This window comes from Gallinula chloropus, assembly GCF_964237585.1.
Source record: "Gallinula chloropus genome assembly, chromosome: 2".
NCBI classification, from domain to species: domain Eukaryota; kingdom Metazoa; phylum Chordata; class Aves; order Gruiformes; family Rallidae; genus Gallinula; species Gallinula chloropus.
Genome location: NC_140086.1, coordinates 8,105,217 through 8,124,016, shown reverse-complemented (window position 1 = coordinate 8,124,016; position 18,800 = coordinate 8,105,217). Strand labels below are relative to the sequence as shown.

At 37.1% G+C, this 18,800-nt stretch overlaps 1 protein-coding gene across 2 annotated transcripts in view; it reads left to right on the top strand.

Moving 5' to 3' along the window:
• KHDRBS3 (KH RNA binding domain containing, signal transduction associated 3) overlaps positions 1 to 10,146 on the top strand; it is a 93,719-nt gene extending 83,573 nt beyond the window's left edge. Inside the window, exons 9-12 of one of the 2 annotated variants that reach the window (XR_014617138.1) lie at positions 3,037 to 3,095; positions 6,324 to 6,473; positions 7,837 to 7,893; positions 9,875 to 10,146. Coding sequence is in view for 1 of the 2 variants with exons in the window: in XM_084260421.1 (XP_084116547.1) it covers positions 3,037 to 3,095; positions 6,324 to 6,415 (151 nt within the window). In the remaining variant the exon portion in view is untranslated. Of the gene's footprint in view, positions 1 to 3,036; positions 3,096 to 6,323; positions 6,912 to 7,836; positions 7,894 to 9,874 lie in introns of those variants that run through there. The other variant, XM_084260421.1, reaches the window with a different exon arrangement.
• The last annotated feature ends 8,654 nt before the right edge of the window (positions 10,147 to 18,800 follow it).

Genomic DNA, 18,800 nt, shown 5'->3' with positions numbered 1-18,800 from the left:
CCTTGTCATAGAAGGTGATCAGGTTAGTTTAACAGTATCTACCTTTTGTAAACCCATGTTGTCTAGGCCTGATCCCCTGGCCATCACACATGTGCTGCATGATAGCTCCCAAGATGATCCTCTCAGGCTGACAGGCCTGTAGTTCCCCGGATCCTCCTTCTGGCCATTCTTATGTATGGGTGTCACATCTGCCAGCCTCCAGTCGAGTGGAACTTCCCCAGTCTGCCAGGATTTGTGGTAGATGATGGAAAGGGGTTTGGGTAGCACATCTGCCAGCTCTCTCAGCACCCTCAGATGAATCCCATCAGGTCCCATTGACTTGTTAGTGTCTAACTGGCCAAGTAGGTCGCTAATCATTTCCTCTTTAACCATGGGAATTTTGCTGTTCTTCCCCTATCTGTCAGCCAGATCCTGATGATGAGTACTCAGGGAATAACCATCTTTACTATTATAGACTGAGGTGTATATAAAAAGTATAAATGTCAAGCATGCATTTAAAAGAAAAATTGACCATATCTTCTGTCTAGAAGCAGACTACTTTAGTATAGCAAGTTAATTCCTCATAACAGAATTTCCTTCAACTATATCAGTGAAGTTCAAATGTGTAATTTAAAGAAAGAGGAGGTATTACAGATTCCTTTGAGTAGGGTTCCTTTCTGCAGGTGATTGCTTTAGGGAAAAAAAAAAGTTCTGTAAGCCATAACTTCATATATGCTACTAGATTTTTCTGTAATTCCTCTAAAAAAACCCAACAACAGTTACTTTGGTCTTGGTTGCAAGCTCCATTCAGTCTCTTGTTACAGCAAAATGAATATCTTGTTAATGTGTTATTACCCAGAATTCCTTACAGCTGTCTGTCTCCTTCTCTTTGGGTCATAGACTTAAAGATGTCTTATCTGAAGTTTTGCATTTGTTGAATGTACATTTGAACTGAGAGAGCATTGGCAGTGTTCACAGGGCACAAATGAAAGCAGTCAGTGGAGATAGTATTGAATTGCACTAGGCAGCTTTACTTCCCATTATAACTTGTAGCTTCTGGACAGATGATTAATTGTGAAGGGTTTGTTCATAAAGATAGGTCAAGATATGCTTTCAGTATAAGTAAAAGATTGTTTTTCCTTTCTGATGTTTATTCATTTTGAAATTCACATGCTGTATAAATGAGTCATTTTTTATTTAATAGATATTTTAGATGTATGAAATCAAACCCTGCAAAAGTCATTCTGATAGGATTGACAGATGGGGGATAGGGCTCAGCTGCTATAGGCTTCTAAACTTGATGACAGCCTTAAAATAAATAATCGAGTACTGCGTGGAAGAACAGTGAATGTCAGCTTTAAGGTGGTTGTCAGAATGAAGACTACTTTATCACTGGCTACTGCAGGGCCAAGTTGTGTTATTTCTTATGCTTCAGACTTGGCCCTTGTTATTCTGGTGGCCTCATCACATGGACTGACAAAACACATAACACTTAAGTTATACACATAAACTTTTTTGTGGGTCTTCATGGTACATTCCAGTTAAGACTTTGTTTGGAAGCCTCAAAGTTGTGGTCAATGGCTCACTGTCTAAATTGAGACCAGTGGTGACTGCTGTTCCTCAGGGGTTGGTATTGGGACCGGTGCTGTAACATGTTCATGTCTCAGACAAACAGGTTTGAACGCATTGCCAGCAGGTTTGCTGACAGCACCAAGCTGTGTGATGCTGGTCACCTCCTGGAGGGAAGGGATGCCATGCAGAGGAACCTTGACAGGCTTGAGAGCTGTATGAAGTTCAGCAAGGCCAAGTCCAAGGTCCTATGCATCTGTCAGTGCAATCCCAAGCATATCTACAGGCAGAGAGGAGAATGAATTGAGATAAGCCCTGAGGAGAAGTACTTGGGGTGTCGATTGATGTAAAATTCAACACGAGTCAGCAATGCACACTTGCAACCTGGAAAGACAACTATATCCTGGGCTGCATCAAAAAGTGTGACCTGCAAGTTCAGGGAGGTGATTCTGACCTTTTGCTCTGTTCTGGTGAGACCCCACCTGGAGTACTTTGTTCAGCTCTAGGCCCCCAACATAAGAATGTGGGGGTGTTGGAGCAAGTCCAGATGGGCGCTGAGAGGACTGGAGCAGCTCTCCTATGAAGACAGGCTGAGAGAGTTGGGCTGCTTTGGGAGGAAAAGGCTCCAAGGAGACCTTATTGCAGCTTTACAGTACATAAAGGAACCTATAGGAGAGCTGGAGGGGGACTCCATATTAGTGAGTGTACTGATAGGACAAGGTGTAACAGGGAGGGAGGGGAGATAGATATCAGGATATCAGTTAGATATCAGAAAAAAATTTTTCACTGTGAGGGTGGTGAGGCACTGGCACAGGCTTCCAAAGAAATGGTGGATGTCCTCTCTCTAGAAATTATGTAGACCATGTTGGATGGAGCTTTGAGCAGCCTGGTCTAGTGGAGGGTGTTGCTGCCATGGTAGGGGGGTTGGAACTAGATGATCTTTGGGGTCCTTTCCACCACAAACCCATTCTATGATTCTTGTCTACTTGTTAAAATGTGTGTATTTGTTGTCTTTTGAAGCAACTGAACATATAGCAACTGTGTAACCCTCTGATCAATGAATTGCTTGCCCCTTAATGCATTTTTATCTGTGAATTCAAAAATGCAAAGGCAAAATAGTAGATAACAGGTTGATGAAAATTATTTTATATGGAAAATTATTGAGTTAGTACCTAGACTTCCTCTTTTTGTTGCCTCTTAATTGCTTCAACCTTCCAAGCTATACATATAAAATTACCACATCCACATTTCACACTGTAGACTAGGGGGTCAGTGGTAAACCATGTTTACTTTTATTTAGGATTTTTTCTCCTTAATGAAGAAATAGGACCTCAGCTGTCACTGTCACATAGTCATTTACCTTTCTTATGTTAAGGCATGTCTACAGCCTTCGAGATTTCTTTTCAGAAGTAAAATGTATAATAAGTATCGTCTCCTAAAATATAACTGCTTTATTTCTTTCTTCCTACTTCCCTCCCTCTTGAACAGTGGAGCAGATTACTATGACTACGGACATGGACTGAGTGAAGAAACATATGACTCTTACGGTGAGTAGCTTTGAGCTGAATGCCTGCAGTAGTATGATCCTAAAAAATATTATCAAAGACAAATTTCTGTAAGGCAGGCTTCAGTTTTGGACTAGGTAACAGCTGTTCAGGGATTCTTGCACCATCACACAGCTCCTCGTGCTTATTGAGAGAGATATGGAAGGAGGTTTCTGTGGTATGTTAGTAAACATAGTCAAACAAAACTAAAACCAAAGAAATAAAACCTAAAATAAGACTTAAGGAAAAAAGATGAGGGTGTAAGGCCTTTTTTCCAGGAGCTTTTTGCAGCTGAAACCAAATACTTTATGTGGCACAACTGGTGTTTAAACTTGGTACAGGGTAAGAATATGTTGAAATTCTCAGCTGAATCAGGGCCTAATTGAGTGCATTTTAGACTTAGATGGTCTCTGTATTCATTTTCGCACATCAGTCTTGTGAAATCAAGTAGGGAGTCATTATGTAAAGGTTATGAAAGTACTTTAGGTAGCTAATAGACGTGAGGGCAGTGGGTTACTCATATGGAGACAAAACAATACATACTGAAGCAAAAAGCATATGCCAGTGGTAAAGATCACATTTTTTTAAGCTAGAAGTGTGGTAGTGACAGGTTTTTTTTCTTAATTAAAGAAATCTGTTATGGATTAAACGTAAAGCATGTTAAAAGGCACCTTTGCTTAAGGGATAAATGTTAAATCTCTGGCTAGAGATCAGAGAAATATAATCTTGATCCCTCAAATACTTGAGGATTCTTAACTAGTGTAAAAGAGTTGTGATTCCGGGTAATGGATGCTCCAGTGATTTTTTTTGAGCTCTACTTAAAATTTTCCATAGTATATTTCTTGCATTCCAGTTGAAGTGCTTCCTGATGGAAAGTAATACAACCTCAACTAAGTTGTGATTAATGCACCTAATACAGAAGTTTGCTCAACGTCATCTGCTTAGACTAATTATTTGGCTTAAGGGGCAATCAGCTCATCAAAGGAGGTCATTTGAAATTCTTCTATTGCCCAGCACTTTGAATTGGTTTTGATAGATTTATAGCTTAAATCTTTATTTCAGCATTAAAATAAACTGTTTGCCATTATAAGCCTGATGTTTCTAAAACTATTTCATGAATGCAGAATTGATGGGGGGAGAAAATGTATGAAACCGTAATGTAGAGTTGACTGATGGGGAAAAATGTAGCTTGCAGTATTTAAGGTTGAAAATATGGATTTTTTTTCTCTGCTTTTGCATTTAAAATTGGTTTTCTATTTATCAAAGCACAACCACTCAGAATATTAAGTGATGTATTTACTCAAGTTGAGAGGAAGACTATAAATACCTTGAAGAATGGTTATGGGTTGCAGCCACTGAAGATCTTGCACATACAAATAGCTCTACACTCTTTCTTAACTAGCTGACCCACAAGTACATCTTTAAATGTGGAGTTAGATACTAATAATTATCTTTATAGCATGTAAAGAACATTAGATGCTTCGGACTAAAATTTGCAAGAGTGCACAGTGAGCAGATGTTTGCTCCTGGCCAAAACTAGGCAAGTAGTTTCCCAGCGAGTACATTCCCCTGAGAGGCTCCAATCCAGAGGGTCTAGGAGGAGTATCACTATCTTTAGGATTTGGAGTACTGAATGACACCAAAATAAAAAAAAATGGTAAACTAAGGTGGCTAACTGCTTGGAAAGGAGCAGATATTCCCCTCAAACTACAACTAAGATGGTTTGTTTACATTTAAACAGCTCCTTGTAGTAGAGCTCAGAAGTTATAATACTTTTTTCTACCTCTTCCCAGCTACCTTTGTTAGGCTAGGGTTCTTTTCCTTGATTAATATAGGTCATGCTTTCTGTGAGATGAAGCAGCACAGGAGGTATGTTGTTGTGTTATCAGATTCCTGTGGAACTTGCCTCATGCCAAACTTAAATTTTTTCCCCTTACCTCCTAGACAAGTGTTCTGACCTCCTACCTATGATATATATATAATGTTCTGACCTCCTACCTATGATATATAAAGCATATCATACCTATGATATGCTTTGTGGGCAGCTACCAAAATTTTTACAATAAGGTAGCTAGGATGAGACATATGTGGCAAACAGTTAATTGACCCTTATTCTTGAAACCTAAACATATACTCCCTGAGGAAACTGCCTTACCATTTAAAGTTGTTCTCTAACTGTTGGCTTTTATTTTTTCGATTGACTAGAAGGTAGTGATGACTACATTTTAGTCATTTACATTGCACTCTTAGTTTCACTTGGACACCTGTCTTAGGACAGTAGTTCTAGCAGAACTAGCAGTGCATTTGCTGCTTTCAAGTGTGTTGCTTGTGGTATGGGTTTTTTTGAGTTTTTCTTTTGGGGGGCAGAATTTTGATTTGCATACTTGATTAAAGTGTACCTAAGTACTGTTTCATTGCACTCTGGTCCAGTGTCTTCTCTAGTAAATGTGTGGTGCAGTAGGTCTGATTCTTAAGATACATATTAACAAAAAATAGCAAATTATTATTGCCACTGACATGTGGTAGGATTATGAAGTGTGAACTATGGCACAAGCTTTTTGACAAGCTTTGTCAAAATTCAAACAAGGTATCCCCCTTTTAAGCTTTTTATAGTCTGCCTTCCTTTTTCTTTTATTTTAGGAAGTGTTTGTTTACGGTGAAACTGAATATTTCCCCTAGATTAGAAGCCACAGGTGTTTGTAGTGTTAGAATCAGTTGTAGAATTGCCTTGGTTTGGAGGGACCCTTTAGATCATCAAGTTCAACCATCACCCTAAAACACTGCTAAACGATGTCCCTCAGTGCCACATCTAACCATCCTTTAAATACCCCCAGGGATTCTTGAGGTTGCTCACTATTGGATTGAGTATTTGAGTTAAGCCTAAATTGTTACTGACACAAAGAAACCTATTGCTGAGGGTAGCTTATTTGCTTATACATAATTCATATCCTCCATTCATTTCATTATTTCTGTCTGCTACTAGAGCTGACAGTTCTGTGCATTTGCAACAAGCAGGTCCATCTGAATGCCACTAGCCTGTCACATCCCCTGCTGTTACGTGCATTTTAGGGTAGCTCAGATGTATTGTACCCAGAATTTTCATTTCTAGTGTTAGAATTTACTTTGTACACCTTGGTTTCAGTAAATAAAATGTTATTTGAGTCAAAATTAAGGAAAAAGTACATCTTCTGAGGACAGGAAGAGGTCTAACTATATTTTCTCTTCTTGTAGGACAAGAGGAATGGACCAATTCAAGGCACAAGGCACCTTCTGCAAGGACAGCAAAAGGAGTCTACAGAGACCAGCCATATGCCAGATACTGATTGTACTGTCTGATGTTGTGAAATATCCAATCTCCACCAGTCCTGTATACTGTTCAAAGTAATTTTTTCTATGAACAATCCCTTTTTATTAAATCAAAGCGCTTAAAAATCGAATGGATGGACTGAACTTAAAATATTTTGTTGAAAGAGCAACCTGGACAGAAAGATATGTAAAACAAGGAACTTTGTTATTTCCAAACTGTATTTGAAAAGATAGGTGATCAAAAAAAATAACCTTTGATTAAATAGTGTTAAACAAAAAATAGGTTTACTAAATATGTTAGTCCATTCTTTTAACATAAGCGTAACCTTTTATTTTAAAGGTTTTCAACAATTTAGTTTTTAGTTTTTATTTTCAACCATTTGCTAGTTTTCTCTTTGCAAACATGCGTAAAAAGGGAAGCAAATTACAATTGCAAATAATGTGGTATTTTGTAATTCAAGTCTTGAAATGTTCTGTAGTGTTAAGCAAAGTTTTACCCTTGCTTGATACTAAATAAACTTTTGAAAGAAAATCAGTGTGTGTGAGATTAATTTTATGCTTTATCTTATAATAAAACTTCATAAATAGTAGTAAACAGGGAGAAAATACGTTTAACAGTGATCAGCATAAAAGGCTTATTTTAAACATTGCACAACTTCTTTTAAAAAAAAAATGGTATAAACCTAAATGTATATACTCACAGTAGATATAAATGCTGTTAAAGTATCCAAATGGTATGGATCTGCTTGAGTGCCACATTAAATCCAAATATTTTTGTTAAAAATGGTTTAAAATAGCTACTGAATTTTCTGAAAAAGATGTGACTAGTTTTCATCTTGTTGAGCATTTTTTCACTAGTGCAACTTTGGATTTTTTATGAGAATTTTGGTACGTTAATGACCACCTCGCTCCGTGCTGGAAGCAATAAACACAAAGCTTTTAAAGACTTTCTGACTTGACTAATTGAGGTCGCTTTCGTCAGAGGCAGAGGATGTGTAACCCTTAAAACGGTCTTCATTTGCAAAGGTAAATAAATCAAATAAGATTTTAATCTCACTTAATTTATCTTAATATAACCAATAAAAACAGGGAGGCTACAACTTAGAAAGTTTCATTTTAGAATGTAGGAAAAGACTTTGAGGACACCTAAATTCTCATTTTAAAACGTTTAATTTGTGTTAGTAATCTAAAAAGCCTTAGCTTAGCTAGTTAAATTTGGACAAACTATTCCCTATTAAACAACTGTAAAACCTCATAACCAATAGTTTGTAATATATTATTTTTCCATAAATTCTAGTAACTTAAACAATACAAATGCTATCTAAAGCTTTTTGTTAATCATTAAGTTTCTGTTAATTATAGTTTTATTTAGGTTGTTTAGTTTTTTATTTTAAAGTCTTTGAAATTTAGTAAAATATCTTTTTTTTTCTCTTGTCAGGAAACCCATCTCCTTGGACAGCCAAGAGAACAAAAACCTTAATCTTCTGATGCTTTGGTAGGTATCTTTACTCATCAGTGAAATTATTTGAGAGATATAATGCTTTTGATCAGGGCCTTAACTCTTTATGCACAGGGCCTTACTACTCCATGTAATGATTTCAGGTGCAAAGCTGGAATCTAGGAAACATCATTGTCCCAACAGAACTGACCATAAACAAGTCAGTAGCTGTAAGCTGTCATTAAACATGACATTAAACAGTCCTAGTGTGTGGACAACTGTCCTCTGGCTGTTTACTGAAAGGCATACATACCTTTGACAACATTTCAACTGATCAAGTATTTAATTAAACAGAGGAAGGAGAAAGATATGTAATTTCATGCTAGTAGTGTTTAAATGGGAACTTAAAACTCTAATCTGGTCAGCAAACATGTCTGAAATGGTTTTCCAAAGCTGAAGAAAGCATTTTGTAGAATAATTTTCTAAGTCAAGCATTTCTGCACAAGGAGCAGACTGATTCTTGGCACAAATGAAGGAGAACAAGTCCATTGAGAAACATTAGCTAAAGAATAGCTAGCTCTGCTGTTTCTGGTGAATTCAATATATGAAGTAGGAAATAATTTAACTGTATGTTCAGATTGTGTATACTTTAAAAAGAACAGAATTTTTTCTTTATTTCCTACTTGGAATGGCAATTCTTCCTGCTAACCTCATGATCTCAGTGCCTTTAGTTGATGTGACTTGAAGCTCTATACTTTGAAATATTGCATGCATTGTGCTGTCTCTGAATACAGCAGTAAATTTAGACTCCTTTCACAGGCTAAAGAACTGTTTTGTACATAGAAAATGGCTTTAGAACAATTTTGAGTACTATAAAACCTTAAAGTGAAGGCTCCTTTTAAGGTTAGTGCTTGGAGAAGATTTCTGCCCTCTGAGGCTCAAAGAGCAAAGATTTTATACCAGCTGCTAGAACTGCTGTGGTAAAACTGAGTATATAAATTTCTTTAAAAATATTTCTAATGGAATTGGCCCAAAGTCTGTTTCTGCTCACATCTTAAATCACATATGATGAGCTACAGGAGTCATAACAAGTTTTCATTTGTAGATAGGAAGCTTCACATATCGTATGCAATGAAATTTGATGGGTTGAAACTGAAGTATCTAGTAGCAGAGATGGCTAATAGGCAAGTGAATCGGAAGTGAACTCAGCCTCCTGCAGTATTTATCCAACTTTCTCATCTTTCCTTAGTGCCTTCTATATGGAGGATGAATGTAGCAGCCTGTGTTTGTGTCACTTTTCTATTGCTGTACCCAAAGTTTTATAAATCCTAAAATGTTTCCAGATTCCCTTTTTTTTGGGGGGGATAGTGTGTTGCTGTCAAATCATCCCAAGGCTGTTTGGGTGCTCCAATGTGTGACAGGATGTCATATGACTGGACATTGTCTTGTGTCCTGTACATGCATGGACAACAAGGTACACCAGTTAGAACATCTGGTGCCAGGTGTTCTTAGAAACTGTATTAGCAGGACACAACTACTCTGGACAGTTCCCAAAATGACATGCAGTAGCATTGTGTTCTGCTATTGAAATTCTGGTTTGTTTTTCTCTTTTAGGTAACCTATGCAAAGAGATCCATTAGGTTTTGAAGAGAGGGAAAAATAATCTAAAGATCCTTACCTTTTAAAAAATAATAAGTTAATGGAGAAGGCAGCTTTTTTATTGTAACAAACTAACATAGGAGGGTTTGTCCATTCCAGTAGGATTTTGTTCTGACATCGGTCAATTTCTGTGTTACTGGTCTAACAAATTATGCTAATTATTGTAATCATAGCATTAATTTCCCTTTATTGAACTTTTTTATCACACTTGCACCGAATTTCAATGATAGCAGTTCTGCAATGGTTTCCATAAATCTGCATATGCTTATTATACGCCTAGTTGCCTGATCCCACTGCTCATAATCAGACAGGCTTTGGAAAATTCATAGTTTCATGTCTTAAGATATGTACAAATAAATTGTATTTCGCTCTTTTTCAGGAACTTCTGCCATGTTAATTACGGACTGCTTAGAGCCTTGTACTCCTCCGTGCGCCTAGACAAGACGACAGGCTACGGAGTATGACAAACCTGTTCTGTATTTCTTGTATTAAAGCCTTAAAGTGTATAATAATACACTTTTTAAACAAATTGTATATTTAAACTCTTAATTGTTTGGTGATGCAACAATGTTTTATTTGGAGCTCAATAAAGAATTTTCATCTTATTTCCTGTTACAAAGCAATAATGCAACCTCATGTTCCTTTGGTGATTATTTTTAGCCTTATGCAGCAAGTGTAAGAGTGTGAAATCTCATGACTAGAATTTAAATGCTTTTGGAAATAGCTTGTCTAATGTATGAACAACATGGATAAGTTAAAATGAAGATTGGATTTCCTGAAGCTTTTCTTAATAGCTAATTGTAAACAGGTCTACTCAAAACAAGACCCTTGAGTAGAAATGATACTAGGACTTTCATTTCCTTCAGCAACTTGTATAACATGAAGGTGTGTTAATCCCTGTCAATTATACTCTGCTGCTTATTCTTTCACTTGGTATTTGATGCATAGAAATGTTTCCGCTGATACACCATCACAGGTTTTCTAGTAGTAGTCCTGGATGACGCTTTTACACCTTGATAAATCTTGTATCTAACAATTACGTTTCCTCAGTGCTTTCTCTGTTTTATATTAATTGTGATTGTGATATTTGTAACAGAAATAAAAATATGATAATTTAATTTCCTGTGTTTTTTTCTAAATACTGCTTGCAAAGTAGTAGTGGTCCCATTCCTTGATTTATTAATTTCTTCAGTGATTTTTTCCAAATTCATCCCAAGAAATCTGGGTCTGTAACTTTATTTTGAAAACAAGTGATACTACTTGCTAGATTCACACCAAATACCACCTCTTCCTGTGTCCATAACTCCTAATACCATATACTGACTATTGAAAAATTACCTTGAAATTTAGGAGGATATGAAGAAAGTTAAGATTTCCTATTAATGCTGCCACTAGTCAAAGTGACTTGAATATGATAACATTTTTATTTTATACCGTTACAGTTTTTATCTATTAAAGTCTGTATTTTAAACCTTCAAATATTGAAGGTGATTTTATTGGTCAGTCTCAATTTTCCCTACCATCATCTCTCACTACTATAACTGCATTTCTACAATGTTTTCCACAGCAAGCAATAGTTATTTAAGTTAAAAAAGAAATAAATCCCACCTTCAAATAAGTGCAAGAGATGTATAATAATGATTCCCTTCAGAGTGACAGGCAGGAACCTCTGGCACGGAACAGCACCTAACGCTTTAAATGCTAGCTGAGTATAAAAACTGTATATAGATACTGGGTGGGGGGAATTCAGATAAGCAGAATGCAATTTCAACTCCTGTAATTTGGACTGGACACCAGGATTGCGAACACAATTTCATTTGAGGAGTGCTAAATGATTTAAGGAGTGAAATATCAAGCCTTCCTCCCCAGAGTCATGAACAACAAGAGTTTCTTAATGTCAGTTCAGAAATACTTTGCTAGTGTGACTTATTTTATTATGGGACTATCAAAGCTATCTAGCAAATCTATTAAGTTTTCTCTTAGGGTCCAGGAGAAGTGGGTTGACTGCAGACTCTCCAGCTCTTTGTCTTGCAAGTACTTTGCTTCCTTTCAGTAACAACTGAAGATATGGCTGTTTCCATGTTTTGAAGCTTGGACTTAATTTCTGCTGATCTTTGTAATAACTAGGTAGAAATTTATGCACTAATTGTGATGGTGTTTTGAGGAAAAACAGTGTCTCATTGGAATAGTTTTGTCATTCACTTCAAGAGACAATACGCATGTGCATTTGGCCTGTGCTGTCACTGACTTCAACTGATGCTGTGTGACAGTGCTGATGCTCCTGGTCTGTGATACTAGTGCAACATGACATTGCCTTACATCAGTGTTTTGAGAAAGGATGTGAGCCTGCTGCTTCAAATGAATTGTCTGGTCTGCATCACAGTCCTTAGTTTATCCTAATGTGGGGATGTCATCACATTTAGTGGTGTAATAAATGTATATGGAATAATATGACTATTGCAGCAAACCTTGAGATCATCAGTAAAATATAGTGCTGAGTGTACCTTTCAGGTTAGAACTTCATCTTTCTGGCCAAAGGAACTGAAAATTTAAAGATTAAAATGCAGAGTTAAAATAGATCATGATTGGTGATAAATGGGGTCAAATATGCCTTGAGTTTTTCTGCTTCCATTCCTCCACATGGACACTGTCTTTTTTTAGTATTACAATTGTGTGCTCAAAAGGCACGATTTTTAGTAAAATTTCCAGGTTGACCATGTCCAAAATTCTCAGTACTGTTGGAGCTGAGAAAATGCACACACAGAATCAGAGTATCTTTTGACTTTATGGAAAAGATTAATTGGATGAAAGGGCCGAGAATTATTTTCACAGGCTCAGCAGTTTTGTCCAAGACAGCTGCATTTGTTCAATGGGGAGAAAAACCCCTTTGGTAATGGAAATTATTGAAGGTATTTAGTGTTAAAGCACATATTGCTAAGATGATAAATGTTTGTGCGGCCTCAGATACTTCATTGAGTCTGCAATGCATTGACCCTCATCTTTGGGCAGGCACTCTCTACAACTGCCAGTCCAGGAGAACATGTCTGGCGAACGTGGATTTTAAAAATGCTTAGAAACTGTAGCCAAGGGCAGAAATAAAGCTGCTTTGCTGTGTAGTTCTTTTTTAGGTTCCTCATTGGAAAGTATTAAAGTATGAAATGTTGACATTCCTAAAAATAACAAATTGGGGAACAGGCTTAATGGAAACTTCAAATTTTCCCTCAAACATGTACTTGAAAATTATAAAATTAAAATAATTTAGACAGAAAAAAGGCTTATAACAACTTCCCCGAAATCTTTATATCCAGTAATCAAAATAACTCATGCTCTTTCAAGATAGAAAGCGACTGAGCTAGAATTCCTGAATAAATAAGGTTCTGCTCTTATTACCCTGAGAGAAATCAAATGTAAATCACTCCTTGCAGATGGGTCTCTGCTTTTGCAAAGCTAAACACTTAACCAGTTCTTCAATGCCTACAACCATTTGGTACTAAATAGCCTAAATGATCTGATCTTTATGCTCCTACTGAAATTTAGAATCAAGAAAGTAAGTTTTCACCTGAAGTGAAATACAATACTGGCTCCTTTGTTAAGATAAAGGGAAGTTGGTTTTTTTTACTAACCTTCGTAGACTTGATTTTTTTTTCCCCTCACTCATTCAAACCACAGTGAACTGCTCCAAATGCTTACTTCAGCAGCAGTCTATGAACTCAATAGCTCTTTGTCTTCTACAGCAAAAAAGTGTTAACTTGTGCTATTGCTGTTGATGTTTGTGAAACATCCTGATGCCCTGAGCATCTCATGAAGATGAAACACTTGCTTTATTTCACACTTTATTCATTTGATAAGCTGTCTTGTTTCTTTATTCTGTTAAGAGTTAGGGTTTCTTAAGGTGGTGGTAACTGTTTTTTGTGTTTCTTCCTGAGAGAAAATGTGCAGACTCCCATCTCACAGAATTCACTACTCTCTTTAAGGATGGATTAAAAAAGAAGGAAAATACATTTGTGTCTAAATTCATTCTTCTGATAATGCAGTTCCCAGTTCAAAAATGCATGGATGATGATGCTCTTGCTTCAGACAAGTGAGACTACTACAGAATTTACTTTTACTAAATCGCTTTGCAATGTTCATAACACAAGATAACTGTTTAAAAAAAAATCAGTTGACCTTTCAGGATACCTAATTGCAAGCTTGAAAGCAAATGCAAAAGCTAAGTACAAGTGATGGTGAATGCTGCCTACATGCATAATGGAAATAACCTGACTGATGATGATCAGAATTATCCACATATGAAGATTAACCTTATTCTGTTTAGTGTAGGGCTCACTTTTTTACAGCACTTGAAGCTCTGACTTTAAATGGTTTGAATAGAAAATTCCCTTAGATACTCAAAATATTCTAGTGATGATTTTCTCATGCAGAATACTAATAAGAAAAGTGTGTGTTTAGTTTTTTTCCATGATTCACTTGAGTATTTTATTATTACATCAGAAATAGAGTTCCCCCAAGACTGACAGAATTAAGGAAGTATAAGTAAAGAAAGCAGAGTTGATCCTCAGGCAATTATTCCTGTTGAAAGAACCGTGGGATAAAGGTGTAAGGGATTGTGGTGAAGTTTCATAGTATGTTTTATGGTGGTGATCATGAGTTACATTTAGTTTTTGGGTTTTTTTTCGTACTCATTACAGATTTGAGGAAATGAAAATGGGTTAAAAAATATAAAAGCATATTCCCCAACAAGAAACTGGATAGGGGGTAGGGGTGATGGGTTGTTAAAAGGCAATCTAAATACTAGCAGCTATTTTGGATTTCAGATTCCGGAGTGGAAGGGAAAAGCCTCCATACTCTAGAGCATATCTTCCCTGAGCTAGCTGGGGAAATCATCTGATTTCTGATAATCTTTAAAACGTCTTTTTTTGGCACAGACAAATTATTCCCTGGACTTCACTCTTGGTTTAGACATGTTTGATGTTAGGAAGTAGGACCTAGGTCAGAGGTAAGAGAAGCATAGGTCACAGACGTGATCTGTGGAAAATACCAATTTTTACCTTTTTTTTCTACCTGTATCTCGTTCAGCTGCTGTTGGAATCCCTCATGTAGTCGGAATCGCTTTGAGAATTTTTGGTGATATCCTTAAAAAATCTAAGCAGATCATTTCTATAAATGCCACGATCAATACCCTTTGGAAAGGTCACTTGGCGTACTCCTGAATAATATTTATATGCATGTGTACATAATTTCATGTACTTGGTAAGGGCTCTTCAGAAGAATAATTCAAAGGACAGAAGATAATATCTTACTGTGAGAGGCTTAAAAAGCTTGATTATGGTTTGTAATTGCTTGCACAGGGAGAAAATAACAAGTACTAAATGACTCTAATCCAGTAGTGAAAAAAAGTAAGAACTAATGTTGAGTGTAAAAGCCCTGCAGTTTAAAATGAGAAATTAGGCTCAAATGAGAGTGATTAACCACAGCAGCAATCTACATACAGAAGAGTAGGCTTCTGTTGTTTTTTTCTATCTAGCAGACAAGATTGAATGATCTAATAACTATGTCTGAACTTGAAAGTCATGGATCCATGATTCTTGTATAATAATTCTAGACATCACAAGAAAGGGCTTTTTTTTCTTTTTTGATTTGCAGGCTAACACAGTAATCTGTGAGGGTTAAGATGAAGCAAATACCTTTTATTAATAAAGATGAATTATCTGTTTCTATATACGTATTATTCATGGCTTCCTGCCTTTACAAACAGGGAAAGAGGTGGTAAGTCAATATTGAATGATACTAACATACCAACACAACTTGCTGTCCATACAAGCAACATTGAGAAGCCTTGTGTGTCTCTGTGGTTAACGTGCAAGTTACGCTTTTTTTGCCAAACAGTGTCTACTTATTAACAGAAGTCTCTAAATTTTGTTAAGGAAAGGCTGGACTTTTCAGTTCTGCTGTATGTATCTACAGCTCAGCTCGGGTGACAGACTCTTGACTGGTTGCTTAGGCCCTCCCTTATAGACAGCCAAGAAAAGCAAGCTCAAACAGTAACTCCTTTTTTTGAGACAGAAGTACATTGAGATCAGGTGATCCACCCTCTGAAAGCACCTGGCACTCCCTCCTTGACTCATGTGCATGATTAAATGTGTTTGGCCATTGAAACCCAAGATGTCTGAAGTGAAGCGTGATGAATCCCGCTCATATTTCTCTTCCAAATCCAGCTTTGTTGGTACCTTGAAGACAGCAGCAATTGATGGAGCCTGGAAATAACCAGGTACTTTGAGAAAATCACTGAAGACAGCCCTTTAGTGATGTCTTCTGGGTATGGTTTGCTACACACTATAGAGGGGACTATTCCAATTAGGAAGGAGGGGGTGAGAGGATGTGTGTGTAACCATGTTTGTTACCTGCTGTGTCCTTCCTTCAAAAAACTTTTATGCTCTGCTTGTTTAAGGAGAAAAGGCAGACTGTCTTCAGAGGGCTTCTGCTCCAAACATTCTGTGTGATAGCCTGCTTAGTATATGTCTTTATCTGGACGTTTTCATACTCAGTGTTTGTTTCCAGAGTCTTCCATTAAACATGGCTGCATGGTTTTGTTTGTAAGCATCTTAAGTCTAAGAATTAGCTAGAATATTGGCTGAGAGGACTTGTACAAGAGGGAATTTATGGTTATGCTATAAATGTTAGTCACTGCTTAAAGGAACGTTTCAAATGGGATTGGCTAAAGGAAAGTCCAGAGACTAGAAAAAGCAGTTGAATTTCTTTGCATAAATTCTGAGAACAATGGGAAGTTAAAGATTTCCTATTTCAGTCTAGTGTTTAAAATATTAGTATCTAGCCCCCTCTGGTAACCATTAGATGCTACACAGAAGGACAATAAAAACCTCCAGTGTGTTTATCCAGTTCTCCAGAGCTGTGCAAATAAGATTATCTCTCATTTGGAGTATCTGCAGGAAATCTTTTAACTAGGAAACAGAAAATACGCAACACTTCAGCTAATGGAGATTAAAACGTCATACTTTTGTGGTTCTTTATTTTTAAAGAATCCACTGACTTTCAAACACTGCTGTGTTAAGGTAGAGGTAAGGCAGGTAGATAATTTTGTACTATGCAGAGGAAGAGACAATACCAACATTATCATTGTTGCAACATTCCTCAGAAACTCAAATTCCCACAGGAAAAAAAAGTTGTATTGCAGTAAAATGTATTTGGAACAGAATCACTATTTCAACTTCAAATAAATACTTTCAAAAGTTTTTAAAATACATTCTTAAAGCATGATTTTCTGGGCAAGCCTAGTGTTGCTAGGCCTCTCAAAAGACATGAAAAATCAATTGTGAGGGAAAATAACAAAACAAAACAAAAAAGGCAGAAATAAGATTAGCAGGACACACTCACAGACTGTAGTAGTTCTCTGTATTAACGTAGACTTGGGCAACCTGGTCCAGGTGGAGCTGCATCAGCAGAGAAGGTGGATAAAATGACCTCAGGATGTCTCTTCCAACCTCAACCATTATATGGCTCTTAAACTTAGTAATGTCATGGTGATGGATATCTACCTGCAAGGTGTTAAATGTGTCCTCAATCCCAACATGCCCAGTGTCTACAGGAGCACATATGGTGGTGTCCATCCTGTTATTGAGCATTGGCTCCCATATAGATCCCAGAGGCATGCTGCAAGGAGCTGTCTGCAACCAAATCTTCAGTGACCACCATCTTTGGAGTTCATCTGTCCAGCTATGTTTTCAATGCAGACTAGTTTTCTAGTCAACATGGAGTCCAACCAACCACTCTGCATCTCTAGACTTACTGCAATTTTGCCACACTTGTCACAGGACACGACACTGACCACTCTCCCTGCCAGTCGCTAGAGAAGGCAACCATCTTGGTCAGGCATGATTGGTCTTGGTACCACTAGGTACTTTTCTACTGGGCAGCTTTCTAGCCACTCTTCCCCAAGCCTGTAGGATTGCAAGCCCTATAAAAAAATGTAGTTGAGAGGAGCCTAAAACTATAGAGTTCCTCCCTCAGTTCTCTTTAAAAATCTGTGAAAAGGAGATTAAAAATATGCTACATGCTTTGTTGTTACTTTCTTTTCTCAAGTTGGTCATGGTAAACCAAAGATGTTTACAGATCTTTTTTTCTCCCTCAGTCAACAGTCGTCCCTTGGGACTATTTCAGCAGTTTCGTTCAGTGCAGTCTTGAAGGATGCTGTAAACATATGTGGGCTTTTCAAAGGTACTTACAGCATCAGGGAGTATAAATCCTTCCACTGTATGTTGAGGCTTACATGTTTCAGGTACTTTAGACCTACATAATGTGATCTTAAGTCTGAGCTATCATTCTATGTTCCTTTATAGACAGATATGATAGAAAGCCATGGAAGAAAGGGAGAAACAGGTGTTCCAGATATGGTTAGGCTAGCCTGAGGAACTCTTGTCCTAGGCTAGAAGCTTCATTTGGTTTCCTGAAGTTAGCTGACACGTCCATACTGACTCCCACGAACTGCTTTTGAAATAACTGCAATTGTTAATATAGTAATAGAATTAATTTAGTAATGAATAAACGCAGTAAAGATGAAGTCTGTGCTCCCTCCTCTGTCTTCTCTTGTGCAAACACAGACTGCAAGTGAGCTGATTATAAATAAGTTCCAAACGATTAGCATCTGTTAGCAGGAAAGAGTTGACTTCCTTATGCTACCCCAGCACCAGACCCATTATTGTCATTCACCGGCGACGCTCTGTTCTGCTAATTCAAGTGGAGGATCGTGTAAATGGGAATGCTGTTAATCAGATAGTTCTTGAGGAACAGTGCCACTTATTAATCATCCCTGCAGATCTTTTGTTCTACTACAGGTACATTAAGAGAGCAGGCAACACTTTCAATTATAGGCAGGCATTTATTTTTCAAAGAGTTTCTTAGCATTAAAAAAAACCCAACACCCCCCCCCCCCCCAAGAAACCTGGCGAAAAGCAATTTATTATTTACGTTCTTTTGAGCACCTGCAGCATTTCACATCTAGTTGGCAGAACACAACACTGCATTAGTTCATGTAGCTGTGAATATATTGTTCTATTAGCTCTGTGAAAGAGGCTTTAAAATTTAAAAAGCCTCAGCTATATTTTAGGATGGGCCTCTTGATCCATCTGTATCTTTCAAAAGAACAATAGTCAGAATTTTAAGTACCTGCCTGTAATATATTATAGTTTGATTAGGACAGAGCAAGCCTCAAAAGATTTACAGCTTTGATTAAGACAGCTACTCCCCAAGAACAAGTCACAGTACTGAAGCAAATAGAGTTCAAAATTTTG